The sequence below is a fragment of the Dromaius novaehollandiae genome, chromosome 20 (genome assembly GCF_036370855.1).
Source record: "Dromaius novaehollandiae isolate bDroNov1 chromosome 20, bDroNov1.hap1, whole genome shotgun sequence".
Lineage (NCBI taxonomy): Eukaryota > Metazoa > Chordata > Aves > Casuariiformes > Dromaiidae > Dromaius > Dromaius novaehollandiae.
The window spans coordinates 11,739,815-11,757,091 of NC_088117.1; the positions used below are offsets into that span (position 1 = coordinate 11,739,815).

At 57.1% G+C, this 17,277-nt stretch overlaps 1 protein-coding gene across 1 annotated transcript in view; it reads right to left on the reverse strand.

Moving 5' to 3' along the window:
• KCNT1 (potassium sodium-activated channel subfamily T member 1) overlaps positions 1-11,000 on the reverse strand; it is a 75,315-nt gene extending 64,315 nt beyond the window's left edge. The window contains exon 1 of the mRNA XM_026094504.2: positions 10,849-11,000. Coding sequence (XP_025950289.1) covers positions 10,849-10,985 — 137 coding nt within the window. The 5' untranslated portion in view covers positions 10,986-11,000. The remainder of the gene's footprint in view (positions 1-10,848) is intronic.
• Between the last annotated feature and the right edge of the window lie 6,277 nt (positions 11,001-17,277).

Sequence of the window (17,277 nt, forward strand, 5' to 3'; positions counted from 1 at the left end):
ACGGTCCAAGCGCGCAGGGGAAACGCACGCTCCTTCTCGCGCGCGGGGCTGGCAGGCAGCAGCCCTCCTGCTAGTGACACGCGACTGCTGCCCGCGCTGGCCCGGCTCTCCTGGCAGGGGAGGTGCAGCGAGCCGGCACGGCGGCAGGACGCACCAGAACCCGCATCTGCGGAGTAATTCCTCGGGTCGTTTAGGCCCAAAGCCGCTTCCCCTCTGCCACTACCTCGGAGCGCCCACGGAGGCGAGCCCGGCCTGGCTCTCGCGTGCTGCTGCGTCGAACGCCCCGGGGGGGCTGTCATTAGTCACGTGCACTTCACGGCACGGTGAAGACCCTGGAAACCCCTTGGCTCCTGGGGCGGCTGCCGGTCCCAACGACCAGCACTGCTGGCCAGAGCCCACCGCAACCCAGCACTCACCACGAGGGAAAGCAAAACCCAAAACCTTGATATAAGAGGAGAGGAAGCATCTCCCTCTGCTTCCCGGCATCCCAAGCCTATTTACAGCAGGTAGAACAGCAGGAGATTCTAAAACCATACTGGTGTTTGAAATATTGGAGAAGGGGGAGAAATTGTTCAGCACTCGTTCAGGCATTATTTTATCATCTAGGGAGCAACTAAAATGATTGTGGCTTTCTCTCCTTCTCAGTTAGCACAACCTGCTTTCATTAAAGAGGCAGAAAGAAAAGCAGCACAGAGATGATAACAGAACACACCCTGAAGTTACCGCAGCCGATGCGTATCGCAGCGCTAGAGATCCCACAGGCACTTCATTAGAAGAGAGCTCGAAATATTTCAAGAATTGTGATTATGACTGCATGTAAGAAGTGAACCTCACCTCTTACAATCATTCCTCATCGACACCTATCGCCTCGGCTACCAGACGCTCGGCTCTGCCGGATCCCCTGCGAGATCCCCTCTTCCCCGCCGCGGCCGCGTGCTCCCCGGCAGCCAGGGTTGCTCCCGCAGCAGGCCCCGGCCACGCACCGTTTTACAGACCACGCGCTGAGGCGCCCGCAGGAGACTCACCCGGACCCCAAACCTTGGGCTCCCCGGGCTCAGCCCGGCTCCGGACGGGTCCTCCCCGAGCCTCAGGTGACTCCCTCCGGCTGACAGAGCTTTGCTCTTCCACAGGGCTTTCCTCGCCAGGATTTGTGTGAATACCCACAGAGCTTCCGCGCGGCAGTGCCACAGCACCTCAGCTGCCTGCGGGCACCGTCACTCCTGTCCCCGCGACAGAAGAGGAGAGCCAGCTCCTTCCCCCCTGCCCCTTCCCCAAGATAATGGTGGCTCAGCAGTGCCATTCGCAGAAATCTCTCCTGGACCCCAGGTCGACGTGTCCAGAGCCACCGACACAAGACCTCCACCAACGTGTGGCCCGAGAGCCCTTCTGGGAAGCGCCGTGGGGGCAAGAGCGCACACCGGGGGCCAGCGGCAGGCTTCCTTCTTGGGTTTTCTCCCCCAAAGTACAACATACAGAACACCTTTTCTGTTTTCTAAGCACAAGTCTCATCACAACTGAGCAATAATTCATGGCATCCAAAATGACTCCCAGCCTTAAAAACAATCAATGGGAAATAAAAGTGCTGGAATATGCATGGAAAGAGCCTTCGCGTGCCACCCTCGCGCGAGCAGCGTTGAAACGAGCACTTACGGGGGGAAACCGCTCAGACTAAACCAAGCTGACAGGATTACTAATGAATTTGCAGAGTTACTGTGGTCTTGTATGGAAAAGAGTACCTGTGTGAGCAAGCAGACACTACAGACCCAGGCACTGAACTTGACACAGAGAAAAGGAAACGGGGAAAGATAGGTGTTTTTTAAAATTTGTTTTAAAAAGATCATTTTCTCTAGCTCATGAGCATTTCTCTGTGTCCATAACCAACTGCTTTCATTTCCATTTAATTGTTTTACCGGCTTCTTGCTATTGTAAGATGGATTTAATGCTTCATTTCAAAGAGTTTAAAGGGCTCTGAACAGCCCCATCATAATATCCAAATCATTGCTTAGTCTCCCAGATTAGACTCCCGAATCCAAATCCGCATCTGTGGGCAGCGGGAATGTTTATGTCAGGGGCTGCAGTTGCTCGAAACTTCTGCAGAGCTGCTCAGACCTCTGGAAAGGGAGAAAAAAAAAAATCCATCTGTTGCTTAGCTTTATACATCCAGAGGCAATTTAGCACCACAGGCCTCAGAAAAACTAGCATTTTGTGTATTTCGTGTTGAAAATTAACAGGAAGTATGAGTCAGTGCAAAGCTCCGCAAATGTTCCCCCTGCTGGCAATGCTATTTTCCAGAAGATAGAAGTATAAATTGTACCTTCCAGGTCCAGAGTCATTTTTCTTATTAGACAACCCTGTATTAGCAATTCCGCGCTACCTCTCCTCCTTCCCTTCTGGCCTGAGGCACACTTACGGTTTATACAACAGGGTAAAACTCACGGAAGCCAAAACCAGCCCCACTGAGGAGCCGTTTCATGGCTTTATCCCGACAGCAAAACACAGCACATTGGCAGCGAGTGACAGCGGAACCGGCAGCTCGTGCCGTGCCGGGGGCTGCAGGGCCACGTGAAGCTCTCCGCCAGCCGAGGGCCTCGGCGCGATGGGAGAGGACCGGGGGGACGGGTGACACGAGGCCCCGCTGCCCGGCTGGGCCCAGCCCCAGGCCCCGCGGGAGCAGAGTTTCCAGGCAGACGCAAGCAAAGGCCAGGCGAGGAGGAAGAGGGACGTCGGAGCGAGGCGAAGGCGCGCAGGCCGGCCCAGCGCCCCGGGAGGCTGCCAAGGCTCAGCAACGCTGGGGCAAGGCGGCAGGGGAAGCCAGGCCAGTCCTTCATGTCGACACGCTGCGATTCAAGAAAACATCCCCTGATGTCTGGCAGCCAGTAAACAGGCTTGGGCCTCTCTCAAAGAGCCTCCTGGCAGGAAAAGACACTTGCGTCCTGATCTTTGCCTGGCCACGTTTGTTAGTGCCAAAAGATAAAGCTGAAGGGAAGTGTTTCGCGCGGCTGGTGCGGGGAACTAGACTGGCATCCAGTTCCCAAGCCCAGCAGTTTTCAGGCATCACTGAATTCTCAGGATTTTTGCTTTTGCAAGCTGTTCGCCAAAGAATTAAACTTCAGGATCTCTGGCCCTGAGCTGCTCATCTTTGGGCGCTTGGCTGGAGCAGGCGTCGTCGTGCCCATCACCCCAAGGACACCCTGGCGCGCCAAGCACACGGACACGGCCTCTGCCTTGCAGAGCCGCAACCCGCGACCAGACCGGGGGGACTTCGAGGAGATGCTGAGCAGCACGGCGAGGGGAACAGAGCCCTCTCCCAGACGCCCGGAGAGCAGCGCCGCGGGAGCAGACCACCTTCCCAAGGCACTGCTGAATCATTAGCCAAAGCTCCAGCCTCCACAGTGAAGCTAATGACAGCGCAGAGCAAGTGCTTAATACTCTTGATTAGAGTGACAGCCAGACAATAGAACATAATGGTCCATTTGCAGCCGCTTTAGTCTATTGTGTAAATATGCAAATAGAGTGCAAATTAGCTTAGATGATCACTTACAGCACAACGTACCAACTTAGCTTTCTTAGGACCACCGCGTTGCTCCTCATCCCTCTCCCAAACCTCAGGAAGGAAAATCTTGGAAATCTTGAGCTTGGGAAGGGCTGTCGGGGCAAAACAAGTGCCCAGCGGGACCTGACTCACTTCCTTCTGCTGAAACCTTCCCTGCAAAACTCGTTATCTTCCCGAGGTGGAGAATGAAGTCCACGCTGAGCCCTCAGCACTTGGAGCCCAGACCCGCGCTCTGGCAGACTGAGTCACCCTCACAGCGGGCCCTTCCCGCAGAGGACACCCTCAGCAACAGCCGCTCGCACACACGCACACCCCAGCACACACACCAGCACACACACACACACCCCAGCACACAGCACGTCTCCACATCTCAGCCATGGCCAACTGCCGAAGGAGGTGAGAACCTGAAAAAACGTCTGCTGAGCCAAGGTCGCTAACCCAGCCGGGAAATTCCTGACCCAGCGATCTCCAGGGCTATTTATGGACTACAACGTTAAACTAAATCTTCCTCGTATGAGCTGGATGCTGAAGTGCAGGTTCCCCTGAGCACCCAGCCCTTCCCCGGCAAGGACACGACCCTCTGTCCTCGTTGCAGTGCTGGGAACTGCGAGGCAGCCCGGGAACACACGTGAGGCCATTTCAAAGCAGACCCATTCCCCAGGTTGTGAAACCAAACGCTGCCGAAAGCACGAAACGATCCCTCGCTAACGCTCCCTCGCTGCGAGGCCCCGCAAACCCCGCTGGGGATTTCTCAGGCTGCTGCACACCAGAATCCACTGGGAAATCACCAGGCCTTTAATGCTAGAGGTGCTGCTACACACAGGGATAACAACAGCCTTGTGATTCGTGCCAACCAACTGCTAACAAACTTAAACCTAAACAAATCATTAAACTAAAAAGACAGCAATTCACTTGTCACAATCTGCCGCTCGGTTCCTGGAGCCAATGGCCAACCCTTTTACTACTACCTGCCCGAGAAGGGGAATATTATTCCTATCAGCAATACAGCAAGTCTCTGCACCTCGTTTACCTACTGCCATTAGTTATCACTTGTTTCAGTGTGGCCACGCTCACAGCCCAGCTGCAGGGTGGCCCGTCGTCCACGAGTTGGAGATCCCCAGGCAGGGAACGTCCCCCACCAGACCCCCAGGTCTGTGCCCTTTTCCCACGGCTTTGCACCCTTTCAGACCCTGCTCCACGCTGGGAACACACATTGCCCTGCTACTGCTCTAGACTCACCTGACAGCTGTCCCCGGGGTCCCTTCTCCAGCTGCTGACATTGGAAGGAAGGCCAGAAAGCCAAGTGGGTCTTGGCCCATGAAAAACGTTCTTGGCCCCTACAAATGCTATCAATCCAACACAACTTCCTTCTCATCAGTGCACTCTCTCGTAAGCAAAGGCAGACCCCCCCTCCTCCATCTTGGGAGGCAAAACAAAAATTAGCTCTAGCTAAACTGAGGCTTAAAGGTCCTCTGCCCTCTTCCTGTTGCCCAATCAGGTCCTTCCCAGGGCTCCCCTCCCAAACAAGCCTCACCTGGGGCCAGTCCCACCCATCCCACCTTGGGAACCAGCCAAAACCCTCATCTCGGTCAATTACTGGTTGCAAGCAGGAAAATGCTAACTGTCCCCAGCTCTCATCAGGATCAGCAAACAGAGTCGCTCAAAGCAGAGCTCGTGGCAGAATCGTTACTCACATGAACCGAGAGGGCATCTGCTCTCCCGCCGCCCGGGATCCCGGAGGTGTCTCGCTCCCGCCGCCCCAGGCGGGGAGCTGTGATTTGCTCTGCCCAATCTGCCAATGCACAGTAGTTTTCAGGCTCACATCAGAAAAAAAGGCAGCAAGATCAGGAAGATGCTAATTCTTGCTAATGATCTGCTGGGAAAATTCTCCCTTCTGCGCAACCCCGAATGGCTGCAAGCAGCTAGGGGCAAAGCGAGGACGAGAAACTTCTCTGAGCTTCAGACCCCTGTAGAACATTCCTTTCTATTGAAAGCAGAAAATAATAGAGAGACGTGGGAGGAGAAAGAGTCTTTTCATACTGTTCAGGGATACAAAGACTTACAGAAATAAATCCCAAGAGGCAGGCTTTCAACCTGCCTGCCCGACCGGGGATGCAGCGGGACAAAGGAGGATATCTCCTTGGCTAAACGACAGGAAACAAGCAGAAGGGGAACACGGGAGAAAACATTATTTGTGGGGCCCCACAAGGCTCTCTGCTATTCAGTGGATTCAGAAATGAGGGTGATGATTCCAAATCACCCAGTGCGGTCAAACCTAAAGCTGGCTGTAAAGGGTTGCAGGAGGATCCTACAATACTGAGCGACCTGATGATAAAGCAGCAGATGAAAATTTTCATCAATTATCAGCATCATCCACATGGGGGAAATCATCTTCCTCTGCAGACACTACAAGGTCTGCAAATTAGCTACGAGCACCCAGGAAAGACCCAAAGTCCTTGCAGGTAGTACCACAAAGTCGACAGCTGAGCGTCAGCAGTGGTCAATTAAAAAATAATAAAAGAAAAAACAACCATTAGGAATGATTAGGAAAAGAATACAGAATCAAACCGGACAGGCTGTTACACCGCAGGCCAAATCCACAGAGGAGCCACGTACAGTTGTGGTTCCCCTCCTCAAAGACGATATGACACAGGGAAGGCCAACAGACATGGCAAGGGGGTGTAAAGCTTTCTGTGGGAGGAATAGACTAAGTAGATCAGGAGTCTTTAGCCTGCAAAGAGACTCGTTAAGGCAGGTGAAGTCAGACCGAATGACCAGGGAGCGCAATGCAAGAGCTGCAGGAACCCAGGGAAATGGCAGGGCGGCAGACTCAAACAACAGGCAGCATGTTTTCACACAACTGCATCGGGGAAGTCAAAACCCGTCGTGGCGGCAGAAAATACAAATGGGCTCAAGAGAGACTAGACGAATCCTAGGAGGAGGCATCCATCCGCGTCCTTTAAGCCCAGCTGCGGGTACAACCTCCAGCCCAGGATCCCAGAAGCTGCAGCAGCACAGCGCAGGGAAGGATGGCTCTGTCCTCCCTGTCTGCCGCTGGCCGCTGCCGGAGGACACCCCGGCGCAGGCACCTGTGGCCACACCAGCGTGGCCATGGCCTGTTTTATTCGCCGGACGGGTGAACGAGACATTGCACGCTCCCGCAGAGTTTGGCATCGCTGCAAGAGCAACGCTAAGGGTCTCCAAAACAAACCTCATGCAGCACTTGGGAACCAGGCGTGGAGGCCAGGAAGAGGTCACGGTGGAGAACGGGAAGGATTCAAGCAGATGCAGTAAATATTATTGCATAGCAGAAAGAGCCGTGAACATCGGCAATGACCTACTTTGCTGTTCTCCAGCTAAGGGTGAGACACAGCCATGCTAGAACCCAACAGCTTTTTCTAATGAGGACATTTAACTTGCCTGGATGTCCTTCATGAAATGAAATACCAGGGAAATTCCAGAAATCTTTTCCCGGTGACATATGTGCGCCGGAGGGTGCTCTCCTGCGGCAGTTTCAGCAACATCACCTACTGACAGGCTTGCTGAACCCTGAATTTCTGTCTCCTGCCAGGGCTGCATGCTTCCCTTCCCTAATCAGCTGAGGAAAACATGAGCAGAATTCCTTCTTATCTCTGCTACATAAATGCTACAAAAATACAGGGTGTTCGTCCCTGTAGTTTTATGGCTCTCTCTTGCAATTAAGCCTGGAACACGGAGACGCCGAGATCCCCATTGCCAGCCAAAGCAACAGTTGTTGCAATCCACAAGGTTGACTTTTTGGAAGCTGATAAATGTCTAAGCAAGTAATCTCGCCTAGGAGAACTGGTTACTAATTAGCTACAGAGTCTGGTTCAGTGTAAGCTCTGCCAAAGAAGCATCTTCCCATTCATTTCCAGAAAATCAAGAACCTAGTGGTAATCACCGGTCCTTAAGCACAGGGACTGTTCTCGTGCTAAACCGAGATGGTTCACTTGTCACATCTGAAGGGTAGCAGAAGCCTTGCAGAACCATTTCAGCTCCGGGTGGGAGAGTGTTCGCACTGAGCAGGAATCCAGTTTAACCGATGCTTCTTTTGCATTCGCATCCTTGGTGGATGCAGATCAGCCTTCCCAAGCACCCTCACAGAGCCAGCGCCCCGGAAACCCACGGATGGCCTCAGCTGCAGCCAGGAGAGCAGGCAAAGGGCTTGCTTTGGACACCAGGGGAGGACTGACCGGAGAGGCAGGGAATGCCTAAAGGCATTTTTCACCTAGCCACCCCTGCTTTGGATCTTGCTGTGATTTCTAAGGCCATCAGCGCGATCCCTCCCGGCTGCCCGCTCTAGCGGGGCTGAGGGCAGACCCACCGTGGCCCAGGCGCCGTCAGAGCCAAGCCGCTATAGCTGGCACTCGAGCACGGAGGGCAGAGAGAGGAAAAGCCGGCTGCTGCGGATCCGTAAGGGCAGAGCTCGGAGCGAGGGCAGAGGCAGAGCGGTGCAGCTGAAGCGAGAATTACTAGCGCGTGCACTGCATCTTTGCCATAACAGGGGCAGTTGTCACAGCCTGTGAGCTAAATCCACAACAAACAAAGAAAACAACAGTGGTACAAAACACCGCACACGTGAGCCGCATCTTTGCCTGCTGACAAGGTGGAGGGAGCCAGGCCACTGCCAGCAGTGAGGTGCCACGTTAGCGGTGCTAACGGACTCGGTTGCAGCTCTGCAGCCCCCAGCCTCGGCAGCCCGAGCGGCTACGCGGGAACGGCCGCGCCGGCCGGCGCCGGGAGCCACCTTCTCTCCACATCCCGCTGCCGAACCCGCACAAGGCACCTGAGCCAGCCCGAGCGGACACGGACCCCTCTCGTTTACTCCTAGGAGAAATAGTAGCACTGAATCTAAGCAGCGTGGTGCTATCTACCAGGCAGAGAGATCTCCTGCAAGAGACATTAAAAGCACAGGCAGGAGAAAAGACGTACACGTCTAACGCAAAGACTCAATCTCCCTAAATACCTTCTCTGGCTGTCATACAGGCGTGTCTTCTCGTTTCACCTTTTTCCTTCTGAAATAAGCCATAGTTACAGGAGGTAGCGGATGGAAAAGCCAAGTCTCCTCTTGCGCATCTCCGCTTCTCTCGCAGGCCCCCTTCCTTGCGCAGGCTATTTTTGCATGAGCCCTTCCATATGGTCGCTCATTCATCACTGCTTCTTACCAGAGTGCCCTTACATGGGCAAGGCAGAGGAAGCAGAGTTTCTAGCATGGAGGAAATCCTATTTTCCCCTAAATAACTGACTAGCTCCTTGTATAAACATTTACCCAGATTTCCCATGGAGGAGAAGAGTAAAATTTAGGTTGTTTGTACCCTCTGGGGGACAGAAATGTGTATTTGTTCTCCAAACATATTGGTAAGTGCTTTTAGAGTTAACTCCTTGCTTTCCACCTGGAAGGAGCTTTCGGGACAACTGTCCCCTTACAAAGAGGACCACGAGAAAACATGCAGATACACACGCATCCACACGCAGGCAAGAGAGAAGGTGGAATTTCTCTCCACCAGCTATTAGTCATGCCTACATTTCCAGGGGATGGGGAACAATGTGGGATTCAGGTTGTTCTAGTGGGGCCAGCACAGCCAAAGGCCCCCGAACGCAAACATTTAGCTGGAGGTGCGTTTAACATGTTACAGAGCTTCTCAGCTCCAACATATTTGAGCTCCCACATCCCTCTGCACATCCCCCCCCAAGGACGCAGGGCTGGTGGGCCCCCACAGTCACCTGGAGAGCGCGGCAGGGGTGGTACGCACTGCTCCGTCTGCTTCTCTTTAGACCGTTCACGCTGATCCTATCATCCTTCAAGTACGGCATCACTGCAAAAGTGAATTCGAGATCAAGGCTGCACAGAGCTGGAGCTGGGGAAAGCTGGCAGCTACGGGAAACCCTGCCGAGTCCTGAGCACTTAAACCAGCTGGGTCCGTTTCTCTGAAAGAGCAGCAAAAGGGCTGCGACGGGAGGCGAGCGCGACGAGCCACGGGAAGCGACGGCACGTCAACCTCTTCAGGGCCAGAGGAGCTTAGAAACATGTTGAGCTGTACAGCGAAAATCAGAGCTCTTTCCTCTGGTTGAAAAAGACAGAGGGGAAGACCTTTGGACAAGGATTTTGTTGTTGTTCTGTGTTAGATGAGGATAAATGATATTGAGCAGCACTGCAGCATAAATAACAAGGAGCGATAATTCTGTGGTTTCAGCTGAGCCACTCATAATTTCCCTGTAACGTTAGAGCCCGAATCTTCTGTAAGCCGCTGTCTCCAGACTAACGGTCTTCTCTCTCTCTGTCTCTTGCATGCACCACGACACGTTCAATAACCTAGTCAAGGACATAATTTCTGCAAACACACAAAGCACGGGTGCAAATCGAAGGAACTGGGCTTGGCGAATGGATTTTGGTGCATGCAGCCATGCCGATGTGTCCAAGACCCCGCACAGGCGACCGAACGGCGGTCCCAGGAGTCAGGCGGTCCCGCCGGCCTCCTCGGCCATCCTGCCTCCAGCAGAGAGGATGCGGGGGAGGAAAGGAGGAGGGATTCGAGCACAAGAACCAATATTCGAGAATTTTACCAACTTCCCAGTCAGTGGCAGTGTTCTGAAAGTTAAAGATTTTATTGAATAAGCTGTTCCTTCCTTTTCTATTAGTCTTTTAGGAATAAAAGATGGTCTCCCTAGATCGCAGTGAGCAGATGAAAAACAACAACAACAACAAAGCAAAGAAAACCCAAAAGCGCCCCACAGGAGCGCGAGAGCCGACCAGCCCAGGCACAGACCCAGCCAAGGTCCCTACCTGCCAAGGCTGAACCGACGCACACACTTCATTTGCCCGGTTCAGCTGACGTTTGATGAGTGTGACGGTCGGCAGCGCCACACCAGCGAGTGCAATCAGATCAATAACATAACGGAGCTATCGGGAGAAGCTGGGACCCTTCGGCAGCCACCGCGGCGGCTCGGCGATGGCACGAGCGGGGCGGCCGCGGGGGCACCTGGGCATCGCCGGCAGGCGACAGCCTCTGCACCACCCCCCGGGCAGAGGGACCCCCCCAAAGCGCCCCAGAGACCTTCCCCCACGGACGGGGCCCGGGGGGGGGCGGCAGCCCAGGGGAGCAGCCACCCCGGACCCCCCGCCGCCGCGACCCCCGGCCCGGCCCCGCGGCCAGCCGCCCACGCGGGGGGACCCCATCCCCGCGGCTCCTCCCGGGGGGCCGCAGCCCCGGAGGGGGGAGCACAGGCTGCCCGGGCTCCCTACGCCCGGGGCCCCCAGGCTCCGGCGCGGCTACCTGCGGGAGCTGCCATCGTCGTAGACGAAGGTGTGGTTGGTGTAGCCCTCGGCGCGCCCGGGCGCCCGGCCCGGCGGCTGCTGCGGCGCGGGCGTGTAGATCCCCTGCAGGCTCCGCTCCTCGCCCGAGAAAGGCATCGGCGCAGCGGCGCGGAGCCGAGCATGGGCGCCCCGCGCCGCCGCGGGCTCCGTGCCGGGGCTGCCGCCCGCAGGCGCCGTCCCATCACGGCGCGCCGCGCCGCCGCCGCATGCCGCCGCGCCGCAACAGGTGGCGGAAAGTTGCGGCGCGGGGGAAGGAGGGAGGGAAGGAGGGAGGCACGGAGGGAGGGAGCCGGGGCGGCGGGGCGGGCTGCGGGGGCCGCCCCGAGCGCCGCGCAGCAGCGCCCGGCTCCGCCGCCCCCGCGGAGCCGCCGCGCGCGGAGCCGGGACTCGGCCCCGCCGCCCGCGGCACCGCGGCGCCACCTGCCGGCCGCGGAGGGGGCACCCGGCGCCCCGGCGCGGCTCCCGGCGGCGAGGGCGGCAGCGGCGGGGCGAGCTGCGGCGTGCGCTGATGCGGGGCCCTGCCTCTGCTCTGCCTCCCCCCCCTCCTCCTCCTCCTCCTTCTCCTCCTCCTCCTGGAGCCTTCTTTCTTTTTTTCTTTTTTTCTTTTTTTCTTTTTTTTCTTTTTTTTCTTTTTTTCTTTTTTCTTTTAATAATAGTCGTATAAATATTTGTGCTCGCGCCGCGCCGCGGGTCTCGGCTGAGAGCAAACAGGCCGGCGGGCCAAGGCCGCAGCCCGCTGCGGAGCCCCCGTGCCGTGCTGCGCGGCCGGGCCGCGGGAGCACTGATGCGCCCGAGAGCGGCCCCGCTGCAACAACACGGCCTCGCTCCGGAGGGGAGGGGGAGGCAGCCTGAAACGCGCTGGCTCTCACCCAGAAAGGGTTAAAGGGACGAAGTCAAAGGCGCCTTCTGTCCCTTTGAAGTTCAGACCCGTGGAGGCCCTGTGCCACCAGTCCTAGGTGCCACCTCTAAGGACAGGGCCAAGCCCTGGTGGTTCCAGCTCACCCCAAAGCGCTGGAAGCCCAGGACACGTGTCCCCTCGGATGGCGGGGGGCAGCGCTGTGGGGCAGGGCCGCTGCGAGGGGCACGGCCTCCCCCGGCCCCACTGCGCCCACGCGGCTGCTGTGCTGCCCTGGCCAGCGCGGGCAAGCAGCGGCCCGAGGGACCGGGCTCCCTTCCCTCTCCGAGCTCTTCCCTCTTGCGGGGCGGCTGCTCTTGCAGGTACATCGGGAGGCCACCGCAGTCCCTGGCCGTGGGATCCTGGGGGGCTTCGTAGGTGACCAGATACTCCCGGGCGAGGGTTATTTGTGACGGAGGAAACCCTCCCACAGGAATACAGCCACCAAAGAAGCCTCGGTGCCTTGCGCGCTCAAAACGCAAAAGCTGGTTGAGAATCAGATCTCGAGGGGGGGTTGCACGACCCATCGGGGCAGCAATGAGCCTTGGCAAGAGCCGCGGGGTCTGTGAGAGCGCCTGGGGTCCCACCAGCCCCCCCCGGCCCCCAAGAGCCGGGCTGCCCCCGGGCACCGCGTCCCCCGGAGCGACGCATCGTCACGCGCGTCCTTCCATGCCTCGGCCCGCGGCAGCGCCCGCTCCCGGGTTTGCGCCTCTCGCCAGGGCTGCAGACTTCATCTCTCTCACAACCTCTCTTCCTCCTCCTCTCCCTCCATATGGGCTCTCCTACACTAGGCGTTGTCTGAGAGAAAAGCAATTAATACTGCGTTTGCAGTCCGGCCATGTGACGCTTCCCAACCCATCGTGCTTTTTAGGAGGAAAGTTGTTCTCCATTCACTAATTGCCTCACATTATCGAGTGCAAAACGTTAACGTGCAGCTCTGCAGGGAGAGGGGGTGGGAAGCATCGCAGCTTAGTGACACGCGAGGTGATAACACAGAAGTGGAGGAGGAATTACTTAAAGCAGTTACGGTGGGGGCAGGGGATGTTAAGAAAAGATAGCTGAAGAATGGAAGAGAAAAAGCCAGAAGAATGAAACATCCCCACTCAAATACCGTGGCCCAAGCGATGTGCTCAGGGAGGGAGAGGAACGAAGCGTAGCACAAGTTTGGTTAGGCTCTTCCTAAAAAGAAGACGGGCAGCGGGGGCGCAGGGAGGTGGGAGCCCACGGACACGGTGCCCTCGGCTACAAGCTGCCCCACGGCTGCGTTTGGCTTTGCCAGACCCTACTCTAGGAAGGACGGCGCTTGTCCCAGGGACCAGTGCCGGGGTCTGCTCCCAGCTCTGGCGCGGACCAGCCGCCCTGCCCTGGGCAAAGCGCCTCGGTCCCTGCAGCCCTTGTGTAATAGGAGCATCCCTAACCTCACAGTCTATAGCTAGAAGAGCAAAAAGCAAAATAGTTTCCTTCCTCTCTCCCATCGGTTTTTTTTTCTTGCCCCCATGAAATGATTTCAGGGCATAGCCGGTATTGCAAAATGCACCAGCCGTCCAGACCGGCGAGCGCTGCCAGGGAACGTGCACGCAGCCCTTCTGCCTGCTGAAGCGTTGCCTTATTCCAGGTGGGAAGGTGACCCTCTCCGGCAGCGCTGCCCTCCCGGCTTTCCAGCACGGCCCGGCGGGGCACCGTGCCGTGAACCTCGCAGCGGGGACTGGCGCCTGCCCAGATGTCGGAGAAATAGCGTGTTTAGAAGCCCCGGGGGAAATCACCCACTGACCTAAATGAGGTTATTACAAGGTGAGAAGTGCCAACGGGATGGCGATGACGACGCAGGGGCACGGGGAGGGGTACGGCTGTGTTGCCCTGTGTGCTCCCAGGGCGGCTGGGCCCGCGGCTGCCGTGTTTGCTCTGGAGCAGTCGGAGACGCGAGTGCCGGGACGGAGGCAGCGGGGCCCGTGAGCACGCGGCCGGGCGCGCAGGTCCTCCCCAGCCCAGCCCGGCTCCCGCTGGCGCTCGTTACCGCCCGGCATCCTGGAAATTAAAATCTGCAATCAATAGCGCTCGGAGAAGCCTGCAAGGGGCAGAGCCCGGGCTGAGGGATCGATCTCCCGCAGCAGCCGAATCCCCCTGGGACAGCGCTCCGGCCTCGGCCCTGGAAAAGCCAGGGAAAAGCTCTGCGCTGCAGAGCTCGCCTGCTCTGCCCATGCCGCTTTGCACAGCAGGACTCGATCCTATCCTGCGCTCAAAGCACGAGCCGAGCCTGGCAGATGTATTTGGGAGCAAGGTGTATTTGGGAAATCCAGGCCAGATTTGCAACGGGGATTTGCCCTCCCGCAAGGCACAGCCCTGCCGTGACACGGGGCCTTCAGCCTGCCTGTGCTCCCCATGAAAACATTTTGCGAAGGAAAACACCTCTGCCTTTCCCTTAGGAGAAGCTAGGCAGGCTGAGTGCTCTCCCTCCTCCCTAGGGCATTTTCTCCTGCTTTTCAGTAGTTTTTGTGGCTCTCTTCACACGCTCCAGTTTTTACACAGTCGCCTCACTAGCTCACTCGAAATATTGACCCAGAGATGCTGCGCTTCCCCCACCAGAGTTTTTCCAAGATTAAAAGCAGTAAAACTCACTTGTCTTTGGAAACTTTTTTTAGGTCTTTTGGGTCCAAGCTAGCAAAACCTTGTGACAGAGAGTGCTTCTTCCCAGCAGCCGTTATCTAACAGCCTCTTTAATCGCTGGCGGGTTGGCAGGTGCAGCACCTCGGGGACGCTGCGGGGTCCTGCAGCAGTCGGGGACCGTCGGGGCCGCATTTCCCGCTGCACGAGCTGCCGCGGCCGGAGGCACGCCTGCACGGTGCCCCGGTGCCCGCGCACGGCCGTCGTGACGGTGCTTTGCATAGCTGCAGCTCCCCATGGCCCTGCACCGCATCCCTCGTCCCATCCGTCGCTGCAGGCGCTCCTCACATCACGGCTTCCAGCCGCCCGTATCTGCCACCAGCGATGGCCCCGGGCAGCCCCGGCACGCGGCGTGTCCTGCGTCGTGAGCATTAATTTAAGGGGTGGGAAACTTCTGGTCTGCTGCAAACCGGCTGCTTTTCGGTCCCGCTGAGAGCTCGGGGGGGCCGGCGGAGCTGCTCCCGCACCGACGCGCTCGTGACTCCACGTTCGTTCGGCTGCCTGGTGCTGATGTTGAAGGCAGCACTCGCGGCACGCACAGAGGGCTGGAGCTGTCTGTATCGAGAAATACAGTGGTAACTGGCTGTCAAAGCTGTCATTAAACTCGAGGAGTAATAATCAAACACACACGAGCGAGATGATGGATCTCTGTCACTCCGAGACTGATGTATGCAAAGAGAAAACGAACGCTAGGAGTGAGGCTATAAAAACATGCTCGTAGCTCAGTCAACCAGCTCATTTAATAGAAAAGCAAAGCCCTCATTTGTACATCAAGAGCGGCTAAACTATTTGTCTAATATGTCAGCGTTTGGTTTGTTATTTTAAGTTTTCTACTTGCATTTAACACCCTGAGGAATGCTGAATAGCAAAAACCAAGTGAAATGCACGCTGCGTACGTTTGATAGAGCCATCTCTTCCATCGCCTCCCAGGCCTGACGGAGAATTTTGGATGAAGAATTGCTCGCAAGGGCTGAATCATATTTTTAAGCAAAAACATTGCTGTTAGGCGACTAAGACAGAAACATTTGTCTTCCTTTATTTATTGCAGCTGATGCTGTTATTAAAAACCAGACGCATCCCTTTCCAGCCCATTGCTCTATTTTACATGCACCGGCAAAACACGGCGAAACGCAGAGGATAAATACACAGAGACGTTTTGCTTTGGGCTGTCTCGAGGCCCTGCTACGATGCTCACACGGACCCGGGCGAGCGGGCCCAGACATCAACACGGTAATAAATCAAAAAAGCAGATTAATAACCCAGGGTCAGTAACTAGCAGAGGGCAGACTCACGTGAAAACTAACCCTCCGAGTCCTTGCACGTGCAGCTGCCCGGCCCGTGCCGCCAGCCTCCTCGCCGGGAGCATCCCGCTCCCGCTCGGCCCCCCAGCAGCGCCCGCCTGGCAGCTCCTCTGACGAGCAGCCGCAGGGTCGTCCCGGAGGGGCTGTGCCGTGGGCGGATGGCTAAGCCTGAAGTCAGGGTGCCCGACGACGAGGTACCGGGGTGCCGGCAGGGAGCCGTGCGCCCGCCGCAGCCTGCAAGGGCTCGAATCCTGCAACCTGCAAACACGTGCAGAAGCCCGGGGAATACAAAACGTCTAGCCAGGGGATGGGGGCCTGAATTCCAAGCTTTCCCAAAGCACCCCAAATTCACTCTTTCCCCAGCGTCCTGCACGCCAGGCTCTGGAGGGAGGGCGCAAAAAGGGCAGGGACTCTCGGTTCCCTGTAAAATCCTGAGAAGAGGCTGATGCATGAGATAAGCAGCCTGCCTACACAAGGCTTCGGCAGAGAGAAGCTGGCAGGGATCACCCGAACGAGGGTTTTGAAGGCTGCGTGCACAAATCAAGCTGGCGCTCGGGCAGAGGCCGCAGCTGCCCGGGGAGGGTGCGGAGGCGGCGGGAGGGAGGGAGGCAGCTCTGCCCACGGGAGGGGCAGCAGCCCCCGAGGGTCCGTGCGGGGATCTGGGCTCGGTTGCCTCTCCCTCGGAGGCCTCCAGCGAGCCCCGTGCCCCCGCGCTGCCCACGCCTCCCGAGCGGTGCGTCACGCGCAGGCGAGCGGAGCTGAAGCCAAGCGGGCTTTGCTCCCCCTTCCCGTCCGCTCACGGCAGAGCCAGCAGGTCCGAAAGGAGTTTTTGCGGAGACGCGGGGAAGGCGGCTCCCCTGCATGTGCACCCATCACCGCGGCCCGCTCCGCTCCCCCAGCACAGGAGAGCCGGGCTGCTCCTGCCCGCCGGCATCCCCGTCTCCTCCGGCTTCTGCACATCTGTCCTGCCGGAGCACGGGCCAAAAGAGCACGGCCAAAAAGCCACCCAACTCCCAAACATCTGCCCAGCTAAAGAGGCACCATTCATGCGATGGGTCAAGTTGTCCACAGCATTATTAGGGTGTCTCTGCTCCCCCGGGAGGTTTGCTTGGATGCATAATTTAAGGAAAACACGAAAATGTCTTACATAAAGCAAGCGTCAACCCTGTGCCTCAGCAAAACCAGCTTCTCCGCTTGTTCAGGACTTGTGGGCTTTGGACAAGCAGGCTGCTCTCCCCTAACCCTAATTCACACCCAGCAGGTTTTCTTAGGGTTTGAGTGACATTCTGGGATCAAAACGTTTTCCCACAGACTGGCCTGAATTTTAGTCATTCCAGAGATCCTAAATTCACTCCTGCTCTGGAATCCCTCACGTCCTAATGGGAGCAGGGTCTCCCCTCGACATGTTTTACTCTGTCTGGAAAGCAAGATAACATCATAAATAAGTAGCTCTGTATTAAAGCTCTGTGTATTGTGTTTGTGCAGCTCCTGGGTTTTTCCAGGCAATGCAGCGACGACCCCCAGGCAAATC